General features: G+C 37.0%; 1 protein-coding gene across 1 annotated transcript; it reads left to right on the top strand.

Moving 5' to 3' along the window:
• Positions 1 to 1,426: 1,426 nt before the first annotated feature.
• On the top strand, positions 1,427 to 16,985 carry LOC106058119 (uncharacterized). Its single transcript, XM_056026073.1, has 7 exons — positions 1,427 to 1,695; positions 6,058 to 6,145; positions 9,996 to 10,096; positions 11,550 to 11,631; positions 12,735 to 13,313; positions 13,620 to 13,813; positions 16,034 to 16,985. Exons 1-7 carry the CDS (start codon positions 1,547 to 1,549, stop codon positions 16,104 to 16,106), a joined length of 1,266 nt encoding a protein of 421 aa, XP_055882048.1. The 5' UTR covers positions 1,427 to 1,546; the 3' UTR covers positions 16,107 to 16,985.
• The last annotated feature ends 546 nt before the right edge of the window (positions 16,986 to 17,531 follow it).

Genomic DNA, 17,531 nt, shown 5'->3' with positions numbered 1-17,531 from the left:
GGACATATTTGCAATACTGTCTTGGTGTGTAGACAAATATCTATGTGAAGTTGGGAAGAACTCATTTTTATGTCCATTTAGTCGAACGTTACACTAAGGCCGCGACGTCTGTAAACAGCAAATTGGATGTTCGTAACAATAATAACAAATATTTTTTTAAAAGGCAAAAGCTTATCCTAGAGGAAGAACGACAAAATCACTGCCCCATATCTCAATACTGCAAGGCTTAACCCATTTTCCTATACAAAACAGAATTAATTAATTATCACTAATTGATTAACTAATTGGTTGATGTTTTGATAAATTCATTTAGTGCCATCAACTACGAGAAATTGTGCAACATTTCAATGCGTTTTAATATAGGTGTTTTGTTTACAAAACTTATATTAACTCACTCTGTCTGTCTGGTAAAAAGTTTGTACATGTTGTTAAATTAAAGATGAATATACACACAGCCTTTGATATAATCTTTATATCAACGTATAGTCTTGAATTAATCTTTACATTAAAATTTATTTGTTCTCTTTTGCTCAAGCAATCTTGGAATTCTTGTCGCCTGATTCTCTACACAAAGCTAATCTCTCCCTTACACTGGCGAGTTTTTTTTCTTCTAAATATTCTATAAAATCAAAATGAATTAATTACGACTGTTTGATAATATATTTGGTCAATATTTCGATTGACTCATATTGTGTTACATGACTAATTGTGCAAAGTTTCATTTAGATCCGAGAATGCGAGGTGGAAGAAATAACGTGTACAAAATGTGTACCAGACAGAGTAAGTTAATTTAAGCTTTGTCATACGTTTTGTAAAAACTGTACAAGTAAAATAGCTGTGTCACTATGAAGTTTGACAATTTCAGTTTATAAAATAAACACTTCTGTCAGATCAATAAACAAAGCCTAACTGGACTTATTTAGTTTTAATTAATTCATTTAATTGAGTTCCCACTTGGTTTTTAACAAATAATTTTCACATAGTTTTTAACATAAATAAAATTGATACTAAATAATAATAGGTTCATTTTGTTTTATATATTCACGTGTTGGCATCGACAATGAATAATTAAGCAAAATTTTAACTTGATCCGAGAATTTGAAGTGGGAGAAATATGGTGTACGCCTTCACGATTTTAACCATATAGACAGACAGACAAGACAGACAGACTACTTGAGTTGATATAAGTTTAGTAAAAATATTGGATCTTACTATTATATCTTAATACTAATTTGAGTTCATAAGTCGATTTCCTAGGACAGTATTCATGTTTATATAACGTAGGCCTACCTCGAAGTATTGATCTGTGTTTATTGACACATTATGAGCTATCATCATCCTTCCTTGTTTTCTAAATTTTTAGGAAATAAAGTATAACAAGCTCACCTTGTTAGATCATGTGGTTTTGCTATCCCGGATCTAGTATCAGAAACACGTAGGCCTGCCTTCTTTGCCTCGCCCCAGTCCAACCAACCAATGTCATGCATATAAATGAAAGCGACCCTAACACTTGGGTGCTTAGAGATCTCGCTTGTTGCTTGGAAAAATGAAGTCTCTTCTATCAATGTCAATTATGCTCGTATCATTCACGTCTGCAACAGCAAACAGAACAGGGGTTTGTCAGAATGAAAAAAAATGCTTTTGTCAGTTTTCGGATTCTCGGTATATTGACTTGGAACCTATAGGAGATATAAGGTATGTAACAGACAATTATAGACAAGAAATTACTCGACACATATCCGCACATAAACAATAGATTCAAAGGAATATCATTAGTAAACACTCTTGTAAAAGAAAAGAAAACATTAATTGTTTCAATAATTGAAATTGGCTAATCTATATTTTTTTTTGAACTACAGTTTTGGTTTATGTCGAATGTGATAAGTGTATTGAGAAAACCTCAACAGTAATAAGAAAATATAAAACAAAATACTTAAATAAAAAACAAATCTTATCCAAAGGGAAAAGCTCCACCCTTAAAACTATATCTATCAATAATGATCACGTTATTTCCCTTATTTGATATTTTCTACATTATGGAGTTATCAATAGTTAATTGACTAAATGTTATTTTTAATATTGATTCATGTTTTTCTTGGTACAATAAAAATTGTTTAAAGTATCAACTTGATCGGAGAATGTGCGAAGCAGACATAGCGTTAACAATTATTACAGGGGACTAAACCCAACAAATTTAGCCGTATATGTGAACTCTGAATAATTAGCTTCCCTTATTGGTATGGAACAAAATAATTAATTACCAGTAATAAATTGACTAACTGGTTACTTTTTTATGTCTTGTCTATGGCAATAAATAATTGAACAAAGTTTAAGCTTGATCCGAGAATGGGTGTGGGAGAAATTACGTGTGTAAAACTTTGAACCAGACAGATTGAGTTGATATAAGTTTTGTAATCATCCCTTTCTTTAAGCTTTGCTTGAGAGGCCGTTCTTCCAAGCAGCCTTCACCACGGCGGTAGTATGACAGTGAAGCGGATCACTTGGAGTATTGAGATAACACCTAACAGGAAAATTGTTGACTACCTCAAAGCGGCTTCCATTCTCTCTGGAAACGTAAAGATTGGCATCACCACTTCTGCTCCATGGTCTCACAACAGACGACTTGTACCTGGAAGAGGAGATACAAATACGCATACGTCTACGTTTGCCAGACTTACAAGTCAAGTATAGGAAAACCGGAAGCTCACTACCAAGACCGAAATAAAGTTCTACAAGGCATATGTTTGTAAGCACACTATTGTAAGGCAGTATGGTGGCGCGGTGGCTGAGCAGTAAAGCGCTAGGCTTCCGAACCGGAGGTTCCGGGTTCGAATCCTGGTGAAGAACGGGATATTAAATTTCGGGATCTTTGGGCGCCTCTGAGACCGCCCTGCTCTAATGGCTACCTGACACTCGCTGTGCTGGCCACATGACAATTAGTTAACCGTAGGCCACAGAAACAGTTGGCCTTTACATCAACTGCCCTAAAGAACATAAGGTCTGAGATGGGATTGTAAGGCAGTGAGTCATGTTCATAGACTATGTACGCTAACCAAGAGAGAAAATTAAATTAAATTCACTTGCGTTGCATCCAGAGGATCTTGAACATGGCATGGCAAACAAGTGTGTGCAATAACAGGCCCGGCTTTAGGGCCACTTTAGGCATAGGTAAACTAGGCAGCCGCCAAAAACCCTCCAACTAGTTAACTTGTCCAACTCTGTCTTTACTACAAAAGTAGCGATTTATGAATTTCAGTTATTTGTCGATTTAAATATAGACACAGAAAATTTTATAAATAATGGTGTAATCTATCTATCTATCTATCTATCTATCTATCTATCTATCTATCTATCTATCTATCTATGTGTGTGTGTATCATGGGCGTAGCCAGGATTTTTTTTCGGGGGGGGGGTTTGGGGGGGGGGGAATTTTTTTCCTCCCCCCCCCCCCGCGAAAAAAAAAATATATGTATTTATGTGTGTGTGTGTGTGTGTACATAATCTTTATTACATTCTGACCCTTCATTCTTTTGGAAGACGTTTATTGTGCCCTAGAATAGGTTCTTCCATGAGTTAGTGGAAAAATTGTAGATTTCCCTACATAACTAGCAAAGGGGTCTGGGGGAGCGCTAGGAGATCCCCCAGCGCGGGGCAAAGCCCCGCCGCCAAGCACTATTTCTGATATTGAAAACCAACAAAATGCATATTCTGAGGTATCTACAGTGCATTTTCCTGCTATTAAAAATTTCTATTTCAAAAACCTAATGTGCTATTCTTACTGACTTAAACCCTCCCTCGTCGTTCGGCGCATTTGCCATCAAGCTGTTTCCATAAAATTGTAGACTGCCCGCCACTACTAGCAAGGGGGTCTGGGGGAGCGCTAGGAGCTCCCCAGCGCGGGGCGAAGCCCCGCCGCCATTCACTATTTCTGGTATTGAAAGCCAACAAAATGCATATTCTGAGGTATCTACACTGCATTTTCCTGCTATTAGAAAGTTTTATTTCAAAAACCTGATGTGCTATTCTTACTGACTTAGACCCTCCCACGCCGTTCGGAGCATTTGACGTCAAGCTGTTTCCATTAAAAATCTGTCACTGGTAATGTCTGAAGCCTCTTCCCACCTACCATGAGGACCTTCATGAATGAGTGGCGTCAAGTTGTACTAGGATATCATTGCAACTCTTCTTATGCGTAATTCATTTTGTCAGAGAACATGTCCCGCAAACCTCATGCGTCGTTCTCTCACAATTTTACTAAGGGGGTCGACTCCCAGTTCGGCATAGGATTTCCTTGATTTAGACCAGATCTCTATAACTGACTCCTAAAATCTGTCTTAGCCATCTTTGTTGAGCTACATTTAGTGTTTTTCGATTTCGGCAGATGACTATTCACTGCAGTTTATTAATGGAGCCCTGCCACTGGTAAAAATGTGTAACCTCTCTTGAATACGCTCTTGGAATTAAGTGACTGTAGTTTGCTTTAGATTTTATATCGAAAAGAGAAGTTTTATCGTCAAAATCTTCTGTTGGGGGTTTTCCACCTCAAAATGCTCTGTAGGGGGATCTTAGACTCAAAACCATCTGGAGGGGTTTTAAACTTAAAAAAAAAGCCATCTGTAGAAGAAGGGTTTAAACTCAAAACCCCCGATTGGCTTGGCTACGCTCAAATAATTTTAGTGTGTAATTTGCTTTTTTTTATATTGAAGATGTATTTTTAGCACCAAACCCCTCTGAATGGGCGTTTAAACTCAAAACCCCTATCGGTAACGTTCATAGCATTTTGAGTGCGTAATTTGCTTTTTTCTTACACTGAAGATGTATTTTTTATCCTCAAACCCCCCTGGCGGGGGGTTTAAACTCAAAACCACTTTCTCTACTCTCATAGATTTTAGAGTGAGTAATTTTCTTTTATTTATATTGAAGAGGTACTTTTTAGTTTCAAACTCCACTGGAGGGGAGTTTAAACTCAAAACCCCTTAGACTACACTCATAACATTTTTAATGTATAATTTGCTTTGTTTTTATTATTAAAGAGGTATTTTTTTACTTTCAAACCCCGCTGAAGTGGGGTTTAAACTCAAAACTGAGTCAAAACCCATTTAGCTACGCTCATAACATTTTGAGTGCGTAATTAGCTTTTTTTTTATATTAAAGAGGGGGTTTATCGTAAATTTTAGACGGGGTTTTAAAATTAAAATCTTCCTTAACTGTGCTCTTGGAATTAGGGGATTTTCGTTTGCATTTTTGTTTGTTTTGTTTTATAGAAGAGGGGGAGTTAACTGCAAAAACCCGAGGTAGGGGGTTTAAAACTCAAAACCCCTGGTAGGGGGTTTTAAACTCAAAACCCCTAGTAGGGGTTTTTAAACTCGAAACCCTCTGGTAGGGGTTTTAAACTCGAACCCCCCTGGTAGGGGTTTTTAAACTCGAACCCCCTGGTAGGGGTTTTTAAACTCGAGCCCCCCTGGTAGGGGGTTTTATACTCAAAACCCCTTTGGTTGTGCTGGGGAAAGTGATGGTTTAGTATTAAAATCTCACCTAAAATAAACAAAATCAAAGCAAAAAATCAGTCACTAAATTCCGACTCCCCCCCTTCGGGGGGGGGGGGGATTTCATTTCGGGGGGGGGTTTGAACCCCAAAAACCCCCCCCTGGCTACGCCCATGGTGTGTATATAATATTAGAAAATATACTTCTTTGCATTATTAATACTTTATCTCTAACTAGATCCAGTATTCCAGTCTAGACTAGTCTTTTCATTTTTCCAATATCAGGATTTATATCAACAAACAATAATTTTCAGTACTCTGAAAGCGCTGAGTAGATTTGTACATGGCGGTAACTAAGGGACATTTTTTAAAAATAGTTCTTCCTTGGACTCAGTAATAAGTTATTAAGAGCGAAGTAATCGCTCTCACAAATGGTCATCAGCTTTACAAATGAAGAACGGTCTTAAAACACCAACTTTTTAATATTACTTGTTTCCATTTCTCTCTGTTATAGACTAGTAGCTCACTTCTCTATACAAACATGTCTATGTGTCTATGTTTGTGTGTCATAGATTTAAAGACAGAGTTTTTCCTTGGACTCTACGTTACGAAATTCAGCTTTGTGAAACATTTAGTGAGAGAACATGTGAACATGTGTTGGTAAGTACTAGATCTATAGGACATGTGAACATGTGTTGGTAAGTACTAGATCTATAGGACATGTGAACATGTGTTGGTAAGTAGTAGATCTATGGGACATGTAATCAAGTGGTGGTAAGTACTAAATCTATAGCAGTATAGGACATGTAAATACTAGCTCGTTATGACAGGGTTTGATAAATTATATCAATAGGACATGTCAACATGAACTTGTAAGTGCTAGATCTACGGTACATGTAATAGTAAGTACTTCATCAATAAGAAATCTCAACATGTATATAGGACTTGCCAACTTGTGTTCGTAGCTAGACTACTAAGAAAGTAAAGTAAATAGCTTTTCATTGTCCCTGTGTTAGTGATGAGAATAGAATCTCAATGTTTCGGCACATTTACTTTTCACCAGATAGAATAGTCTGATGTATCATTGTAATGTTTGGTTGATATGTCATTACATATGTTTAGATTTAATCAGACTATGTCAATCTGACCTAATGAGTGTGTGTGTGTGTGTGTGTGAGAGAGAGAGAGAGTGAAATTAAAATTACTGAGTTCCAGGGCAATATCTTCTCTTAACGTGCTGCAATAGGAAATGAGGAGGGGGGGGGGGAGAAAGGAGATAAAAAAAGAAGTCACAAATTAATTAAAATACATTCCATCCATAGCCATGGTGTGTTTAATCATACATACACATTTTTTAGTGATACGTATTTTTCCGCTTCTCTTGCAAAAAATGACAAATTTGACCTTTCCTACCGTCTTCTGAAAAAGCAAAATATAAAAAATCCTTTAAAAAAAAAGAAAGCTTATCTAAGAGAAAGAACTTCACACTTACAGCTATTTCTCTTAATAATGTAGAAGATTTTTCAATTGTTTGATATGAAACAAAATAATTAGTAATCCTAATAAATTGACTAAATTTTTAAATTGATTTTATGCTTTATTTGGTACGATAAATAATTGTTTAAAGTTTTAACTGGATTCGAGAAGGGTGTGGTGGGAAAATAACGCATTTAATTCTCTAAAGGGTCGGAACACTACATATTTAGCTGGGATTTTTAATTTCGGGATCTTTGGGCGCCTCTGAGTCCAACCATTCCTAATGTGTGCCTAACATTAATGGGAGAAAAGTAAAGGCGGTTGGTCGTTGTGCTGGACACTTGACACTTGACACCCTCGTTAATCGTAGGCCACAGAAACAGATGACCTTTACATCATCTGCGCTATAGACCACACGGTCTGAAAAGGGGATTTTTTAAAAACAAAATTAATTGACTAATTTTTAGCGGCCCCCGAAAGGGGAAAAGACGCTATTAGTTTTGTGCGAAATGTCTGTCCGTCTGTCCGTCTGACCGTCTGTCCGTCTGTCCGTCCGTCCCGTTTAGATCTCGTAAACTAGAAAAGATATTGAAAATCCGACATCACAATATTTTAGTGCATTCAAAGTTCTGATGCAACGGCTCCTTTTTTTTTTTCTGAAAGCGAAAAATCTAATTTTTAAAATCAGTTATGCAAGCAGTTTTTTAAAGAGAAAAAACTAATTAGTATGCATTATAAGTTAGACCTAATTTAAAATGAATAATGATCTTTTAAACTTCATTTTTCAAATTTTTTTGTATTTGGCGTAGAAAGGATTCGAATAAAAGAGCCTTTTCAAAACAATTAGATCAATTATAAGACATCAGTTAGGCCAGGGGAGGCGCGGTGGCTGAGCGGTAAAGCGCTTGGCTTCCGAACCGGGGGTCCCGGGTTCGAATCCTGGTGAAGACTGGGATTTTCAACTTTTAATCTTTTGGTGCCTCTGAGTCCACTCAGCTCTAATGGGTACCTGACATTAGTTGGGGAAAAGTATAGGCGCTTGGTCGTTGTGCTGGCTACATGACACCCTCGCTAACCGTAGGCCACAAAAACAGATGAACTTTACATCATCTGCCCTATAGACCACAAGGTCTAAAAGGGGAACTTGTTAGGCCAGGTTCACATCTAACTTTACATTCACTTACACCTATCCTTTGATCTGCGGGACCGTTGGGGCACTACACAAGATCTGTTAACCTTCTTTCTCCATTCTTATCTCTCATTTGTCTTTGATATAATTTCATTTGGATGTTCTTTCTGAAAATATTGAAGCCTGCCTGGGTGGACCTCTTCGGGGGCCGATTTTGAGTTTGTGTTTCCACACAAACTGTCTTTTGTAACCTTGTTTTTTTTATTGATTCGTGTCTTTTCTATGCAATTGAATAATTGTGCAAATTTTCATCAGATTCGTGAATGGGTGTGGTAGAAATAAAGTGTAAAAACTTTTTATCAGACAGACAGACTGACAGAAGCAAGAAGAAAAATATAAATAAAATACTTTAACAAACAAAAACAAACAAACTAAACAAAACAAAGCTTATATTAAGTGTACCTGCAACAATTAGTTTGGTCAGTCGTGTCATTCAATGTGTACTAGATCTAGGCTAAAAATAAAAAAGTATTTATAAAAATATAAAAAGGGGAAACGACCTGAATTCGAACTCATGGCTCAGGCCAACGCCGTAACCACTCTACTAGCGAAGAGTCTATGAACATAGAAGATAGTAGAGTTATCTCTCTTGTTTTTATTTTATGTGTTCACTAAGCCTAAGACGAATGGTTGCCAGGTCTTGCGGTTTGCGCGCTGGACTGTCGTTTGGATTTATCGATGGTCCCGGGTTCAAATCCTTCCGCTCCCATCCTCTGTCGTCCTGCGGGAGGTTTGGACTAGGAAGTAAACAATCTTAAACTCTGAAGGATCATCCGAAACATGTAAAACATTTTACAAACAGACGGCAGCCTAATATAAAGTGGACTAATTCAGCTTATACCACCACTTCAGTCAAGCACTATTTCTTTCCCTTGTTTGAGTTTCCAAACAAAGTAATTTATTCCCTATAAATGATTAACTAATTGATTAATTGTTGAAATTGAATTTTATGTTGTCAGGTAAAACAAATAATTGTGCAAAATTTCAGCTTGATTCGAGATTGGGTGTCGTAGAAATAACTTGTACAAACTTTTGGCCAGAGACAGACACACAGACAGACAGACAGAGTGAGTTTGTAAAAACTAAACAGCGTTTTCTTTTTCAATCCATTTGTACATTACATTCGACATCGTTCCGACCTAATGCAAAGGTATTCCATTTCTTTGAGGTGATCCACTGTCACTTCCGGACTAAAGGAGGTCATATAGAAGTAGAATACGTTTCAATCTGCAATATGTTTCTTTGTTAGTGTCAACTATCTGACTTAAGATCTTAAATCAAGCCATTTATTTCTCGAGGGACATAGTACTAACAAAAAATGTAAGCATTTTTAAATTACCCAACTTATTATAGGTCTAGGCATTTGAAATAGAAACAATTAGTTCACTAGTGAATGAACTGTACAAGTCATCTTCCTCCTACTCTCAATCGTCTCACATTTTCGACATAATGTTAGAAATTGATCAAGTTTATACATGTTTACAACAAGATAACAGTCGACTCCCACATGTTAATCTTGACCTTGAAGTAGTTTGACACATGACATCGCCAGACGTTGAACTGAACACATTAAAATTTAAAATTGTTCTTCTATTTTCTGTATACAACATTTTAACAAGACTGAAATTATTTTTTTTGAAGTTTTTTTTTTTATGTAGTAAGACCTGACCAGCAGAAATATATGAACAGTCTTGGAAGATACATGTACAACTAAACCTTCTTGATAGATACATTAATACCTAGACAATCTTGCTATAGTAATGCATACATAGAGTGTGTTCCTATGTAGGCCTATATGTATCCATAGTCAGTCTTGTAAGATAAATAATTAATCTTTTATAACAGGGCTGCCAGGTTCCTTTGTTTGGCAAGACGTTTTCAATAGGCAGCAGCCTAAGTTTTGTCTCTGAAACTCTTATTGAATTGCTGAATGGAACAGATGGAAGGTAACTCCAGACATTCAATTCTAAAAAAAATGTAAAAAAAAATCAGTCATTGAATTTAAAATTCATCGTACCAGCCGTTGAACTAAATACCAGCCATTGAACTAAATACCAGCCATTGAACTAAATACCAGCCATTGAACTAAATACCAGCCATTGAACTAAGTTCCTTATCAGAAACCCCAGTAGTAAAAGATCATGCTGAGAATAATCTCTTAGAGCACGTGAAAGAAGTTGGCATTGAATCTGAAGGTCACCTTGTCCCCGTTCAAGGATAGACCCGTTGTCGCACACTGACCATTTCTCTCTCTCTCGTATCCTTGTCACAATCTGCCCTCATTTTAAACACGACATCCATAGAGAATGTGGTTTATTGTTTCATCGTCCTCGATGCAGTGGCGACACCGTGTGTCATAGTGTTCTAGAAACCGTCCGAAGTAAACACCTTTGTATTTTATAGTTCGTCCGTCGTGGTTCGATGATGACCACTTTTGTCATCTAGGGGGCTGAGGGCTTTGCACTGGGGGTTTTATGCCTCCACATGTGGCTGGTGAGATTTATGTGAGCCCGGAATGTTCGGCTGCACACTGGGCAGGTTATTCCTGCTGGAGCTAGTGTCATTGGCCTTGCTTTTCTTCTCTGGCGTTTTTCTTCTGCCAGCGTTGTTCTCTTTTCTTCAGCAACCTGTGCGCCAGTTTTCACAGCGCGACGCCATATGGGGGGGGGGGGGATAACTAGATTTTTATATAAACTGCACTGGATGAGTGTCTTTTAGTAGTCCAGTTGAAATACATGTAAGCAAGTTTAGGTAACTGGGGATGGACAGAGACAAGTTGAAATGGGACAAACTGTTCAAGTACTTTGGGGGGTAATACTTGATCAGAAACTGATTATGTATCCAATCTAGATAAGCGGCGTAAGAGGAGTCTTGCAATCACTGAAAGCTGCATCGAAGTGTCCACAATGGCGGCACTCTCAACTGGACTACAGTCTCCATGTTCAGATATATTTTAACAGCAGACGTCTCAAGTGTTATTGCTGTTTAGAATCGAGCCAAATGGTTGATTTGCGGTACGTTCTACCTCTCTAGCCGCTAAGGAAATCATGGCCATTGTACCTCAGTTAAAACTGCGCAGAGAGCTAGCGTCATGAGAGAAAAAGTTAATAGAAAATCAATCAGTCATAATTTTGTTTTGCCAAAAAGAAGAAATATTACAATTATAGCAGATACTGATGTTTACATTTATTTAATAATTAAAGTTGCCCTGTCCTTTATTTGGAAGTCCTGTTCTTTAGCACTGCTGATCCAGTCTAAGGCAATGAGAATACTTTGTAAAGTAGATAATGACATTAAATTATGGTAGGCAATATGTATACAGTGCATCAATGTCATAGGTAAAGTGTATTTAGATTATAAATATCTTAACCTTAAATTAGAATATTACTTAACTGACAGGTCATCAAGGATCACTTTGTCATGTAACAAGAAGGAAAAAACTTCTTTGCAGTTTCTAAATGAGGAGCCAGCATTGATTTACGTAAGTAACAATTGACTTGTCTAGTGATAGGGTGACTTTATCATTCATCAACTATTTGATGACACTTAAGAAACTCACAAGTGTTCTCTCCTAACAACTTTTTGATATAATGCGACAGTCGACAGTGAAGAACTTTCTCATAACATCTCCTAGTCTCGAGTTTATATTTTGGGGGGGGGGATGGGTAGGGTTTGAATCCGGGACCATCGAATTTATATTGGTTAGAACATGTGTATGTAATGTGCTAGGGTCGAGTAATTTTTCCGAATGTTTTTTCTTCGTCAGTTTTACCGTTGAGAAAGTATATTGAGACATGCTAACTTTGCTTTGGTTGTACTTTGTGGTTTTCTTTTTTTTTGTCAACTAACCAGCAGCTATTCTGATCATAGCTTTTATCCAGTGGAACATCCTTTACCGATGCAGCGATGTTTTTAGAAAGCTTATACCTCTGTCTGTCTGGTGCGATGTTTGCACATGTTTTTTCTCTCACACCCAATTTCAGATCGTGTGGAAAGGTTGCACAATTATTTCTTGTAACTGACAACACAAGAATCACAAAGACAAAACAAATTAGTTAATTATTTTGTTTAATTATCGAACAAAAGAAAAAACTTGAAAGAGGTCGAGGTATAAATTGAATTAGTCCCCTTTATACTTTGCGTAGAGAATTAAAAGTCTGAAAATAACAAAATTTAGCTATGATACCTTCTATTGTCTTAAGCACTTCGCTAACACAGTGGATAGTGTATTGTCTTGTGGAATCTTGAGTCCTCGATTTCAAATTCAAGTCGTACAAACTTAGAAAAAATACTTTTGAAAATCGATCACAGTAACCTTCTACCAGATACCCCCTTTTTTCCTCCCCCCTCTACCCCTTCCCAACTGGTTCAGACTAGTGATTGGATCATATAGCACTATGAGAAAGATAAGAGCATGAAATTGCGTTTTAAAAGGTCGCTAGCGAGCGAGCGCCACATAATTGTGAGTCGGCAACTCTTGGTTTTGGTTTTCACTTTACAGCTGTTTAGGTAGCCATTTGTGTACAATTTTATTTCAGAACTTCAAGCTGTTTAGGTAGCCATTTGTGTACAATTTTATTTCAGAACTTCAAGCTTACAAGTCCAACTGTCTGCACCCAAGACATGACAACGATAGCGACATCATTTGAGCCCCCAACTGTGACAACTGCAACAACTAAGATAACTGATTCCACAACTGTAACCACTGCAACAACTGATCCCAGAAATGTAACCACCTCAACAACTAATCCCACAACTGTAACCACTGCAACAACTAAGATAACTGATCCCACAACTGTATACACTGCAACAACTAAGATAACTGACCCCACAACTGTAACCACTGCAACAACTGATCCCACAAATGTAACCACCTCAACAACTAAGATAACCGATCCCACAACTGTAACCACTGCAACAACTAAGATAACTGACCCCACAACTGTAACCACTGCAACAGCTGATCCCACATATGTAACCACCTCAACAACTAATCCCACAACTGTAACCACTGCAACAACTAAGATAACTGATCCCACAACTGTAACCACTGCAACAACTAAGATAACTGATCCCACAACTGTAACCACTGCAACAACTGATCCCACAAATGTAACCACCTCAACAACTAATCCCACAACTGTAACCACTGCAACAACTAAGGTAACTGATCCCACAAATGTAACCACTGCAACAACTAAGATAACTGATCCCACAACTGTAACCACTGCAACAACTGATCCCACAAATGTAACCACTGCAACAACTGATCACACAACTGTAACCACTGCAACAACTGATCCCACAAATGTAACCACTGCAACAACTGATCCCACAACTGTAACCACTCCAACAACTAAACCCACAAATGTAACCACTGCAACAACTGATCCCACCACTGTAACCACTGCAACAGCTAAGACAACTGATCCCACAGCTGTAACCACTGCAACAACTAGGACAACTAAGACAACTAATCCCATAACTGTAACCACTGCCACAGCTGCCACAAGTCAACCCACGTCTGTCACAAATGCCACGACATTGCCAACTCACGTTACGAATATGACCGCTGCTTCCATTGAGACAACCTATACCGCTACTACTGACATTACAACACCTATTCCGACTACAGCACATACATGCAGAGGCAGTACTCTCAGGTGGGTTACAAGTCACATAATTTCATATTTTCCTTACATTGGCAAAAAACAATGTCAGTGTCGTAACAAGGCAACTGTTGACCTGGGTCAGACTATAATGGTGGACCTCCTACCATTAAGAAACCCGTGTGCTGAGTGCAAACTGAAGTCGTGTCATTCTGTATTTTTCATTTCATTGACAATCTCAAACCTATACCACCTCCATTGGTACCCTTCCACTCCACTCAGTTACGACTTTTTACAACTAACTCTTTCATGACACTCAATGTTGGTACGCTTAAAATTAATAAACGACAACGTTTCAATGGCACCCGTGGGACCCAAATATTCATGATGATACGCCACTGACATTGCCTGCATAATGTTAATAGAAAATCTGTCTTCAAACCATTTTTACAATTCCCCTTTACAGGTTGCAAACTCTTCATCGGGTCATGGAAAAAAACAAAAGGGTGAAACTTGGGTGGCCATGATGCTCGAGATAGCGGCTCTAAAGATTCTCTTAGAAATTGGACAGTTGATGTAATAAGTTTGAGAAAAGAATTACTAGCTAATTGACCACACTGGGAAAACGTTAGTTCGACCGTTATAATTTTTCAAATTAAAAAATAAATAATTTAAATTTGGCTAGAGGTTTAGACAATCTTTATCTTGAACAGACATACGACAGCGGGTTTTCCCACTTGTATGTCTATGGTCTACGCCTTATTCCACAGACCTACATATATTATATGTACACTGGGCGTGCCTATCTCTTAGGTAATGAAACAGGGTCTTAGATTGTAAAAAAGTTCCTAGAAAAGAAGATTTGTTTTTGAAACATTAACCCATATTACATATAATACACATGATTCAGATCTAAGCTATGTTAAAAACAATAACGCCGTTCAATTTTTAGATCCATAATCTAGATAAAGACCTAGAACAATCTATTGAAATGTACATTCTGAAATCATTAGAGGATTAAAACCAAAAGGCTTGAAATATTTAGATGTAAGATTGTTGAAACACGACAAATTTTGTTATTGTGATTGTGGTTTAAAATCGAAGTAAGCTTTGTATCATATATTTATATCATAGATTTGTGTAATTATTAGTTCTGTGATAAAAGCTATTTTTATTTAAAATACGCGAAATTTTAATGTGATATTGCTAAACTTTTGGTCTCAAATGTGTATCCCGTGGCCTTTGTGAATGACCTCCAGCTGTCTCGTTCTGAGGCTGCATGCAGCCAGGTGCTCTTTTCAATTGCGCCTAAGCTGGTCTTTGAAGCGCTTCGTGGGGCGCCTTAGTTACGTAGACCATCTTTTAGCTCACCAAAAAAAAAAAAAGACTGCCTTTTGCATACGTTCGGAATACGTGCCCTACCCAGCTCCAGAGGACAGACGCAGACGGCGAAAAGAAAATCTAAATCGACCACCTGCGGACAATTATTATGCTTGCCTTGGTTGTGGCAAAATATGTAGGTCACAGCTGGTGCTGCGCAGCCACGGGAAATACTGCATTCCTCACTAATCTTCCGATTCGAAGACAAGTCTTCTTCTTATTATTATTGCTAAACTTTGAAAAGTAAAGATCATTACTTTTCGGAGACAGAAGAACAATGTGCAAGATTCCTAAGGCGTACTCCCCCTTACAACTTGAACAAGAGTTACGTGCATAACGATCTGGCATGAGGTGGAGATGTTTTTCCAAGTCTAGATATAATTGTTGCCTGGTCGTGCGGTTTGCGCGCTGGACTGTCGTTTGGATTTATCGATGGTCCCGGGTTCATCCCCCGTCGTCCTGCGGGAGGTTTGGACTAGGAAGTAAACTATCTTCAACTCTGAAGGAACACCTGAAACATGTAAAAAATTTTACAAAAACATTTTACAAACAATGTATATAGGTCTGTACCATATTCATTATTCAATATATAATTTGAATTAATCAAAGGACGTTCAGAAAACATTTTATGCACCTTCTTCTCAGTCTGGATATACAGACCTATCAAAAGAATATTTATTTTTACATAAATTATACATTGGCTTAACCTGGATATTTGTGAATAGGATGAGGACAAGGGGTAAACAATGGTCCATTTTTGTTTAAATCAATCATTCATTCGTTATTAAGAGTAAATAATTGCTTTAACGAAACAGTCATGAGTTTCACAAGGTAGTAATTGTCTTTTTAGAAAAGTATTTGATATATTTTTTTTTTTTATGGTTTTCTTTTCAGCTCAAGCAATGCTCTCACCATGTGGATTCTCGGACTTCTTTCTAGCAAATTAATTTACAGACAGATTTTATAAAAGAGAACAACAAAAGTTGATAACTCTAAGAGACTCTTATTGCATTGTTGCATTTCTAACTAATCTTTCGTTTTTAACTATTATTGCAGTTATATATTCAACTATATATGGTTATGTATTGAGTTTTGAAGAGGCTATATATATTTTCAATGTGTGTGATCTCAGAATGAGAAAGCTTAGGCTGTAACTACAGGAGCTTATGCAGACATTTTTGACGGCAATATCAACGAATGTATTGTCTCATGTCTTACTAGGTAAAAGAGTAAAAAAATAAATATTATCCCTACAGTGTACAATAGTAGGAGAGTGAAGTGTCTTAGCGGCGGTGTCAGAACTGTATACTAGTTTGGGATGTAGAAAAGATATTATTTCCAATGTTAAGGGTAATGTATTTCAAAATTTGCTAAATCAGTAAAACATGAGTAAGGAAAAACAATAATGCATATTATATTGAAACAAACAAACATGCGAGTTATTTCCACAAGACCTTAGCATTTAAATAAATATTAATGAGGCGACAAAGTGTGGACGAGAGACAATGAGGAGGGGAGAAAACTAGTTAAACATTTTATATGTACACCGAAAACTTTATTATTTCCCTTTTTATGTTTAGCTTTCAATATCATGAATGTCATAAACTAACCAACCCCAATCCAATATTTCCAGTCCCTTATCTTTTTTTTTCTACCATTATTGTCTGATCCAATTCAATATGTATAAGTTTTTTGTGTTTTTTTGTTTACTCTATGCGTTATGTTATGAAGAATTTCTTTTTTCTGAACTTTATAACGCCCTAGAAATGTGACAAGAATTGATGTGCTGTGTATTTTGTTAAGTATTAAATACCGTGCCAGAAAGTAAGAGAATGTCTTTGAGGTTGCATTTATTTGGCTTCAATAGTTGAGTAGCTTAGAGTTTTCCTTTTTTTTTTTTCAAACAACGAAGGAAGGAAAACATAACAACTGTCTTACATAAGTGGAGAAAAATAATCATTTGCAGCTAGTTCGTTATCAAAATAATCATATATGAAACAGTTTGCACCCTATATACAGCAAACAAAAGAATATTGATTGGAAATGAGTAGAGGTATTTTAAATATCTCCAATCTGCTTCCTCTTCTAGCCAGCTTTTTGCTGCTTAGCTGTCACCTCTTTTGCAGGCTGTGCCAATAGTGAGCTGTTCTCCTCAGTTGTTCAGCACTGCCGTACAGGGCTGGTTATCTTAAACTGAAAAGGTAGTAGTGTCTGTGTAAGGTGGATTAATTTCCAATCTAAAAAGATGACCATGTCTCAATCTTTTTTTTTTTTAATCTTCTGTTATTTATTTAAAATAAACAGATTGAACAAGGTATTAATAACACCAACATAGACATTTTTAGCCAATTTGAAGGAAACAAGTCTGATATCTCGGTATGAAAGAGAACAT

Source organism: Biomphalaria glabrata, chromosome 1 (genome assembly GCF_947242115.1).
Source record: "Biomphalaria glabrata chromosome 1, xgBioGlab47.1, whole genome shotgun sequence".
Classification (NCBI taxonomy): domain Eukaryota; kingdom Metazoa; phylum Mollusca; class Gastropoda; family Planorbidae; genus Biomphalaria; species Biomphalaria glabrata.
This window is presented reverse-complemented; position numbering and strand designations above follow the sequence as displayed.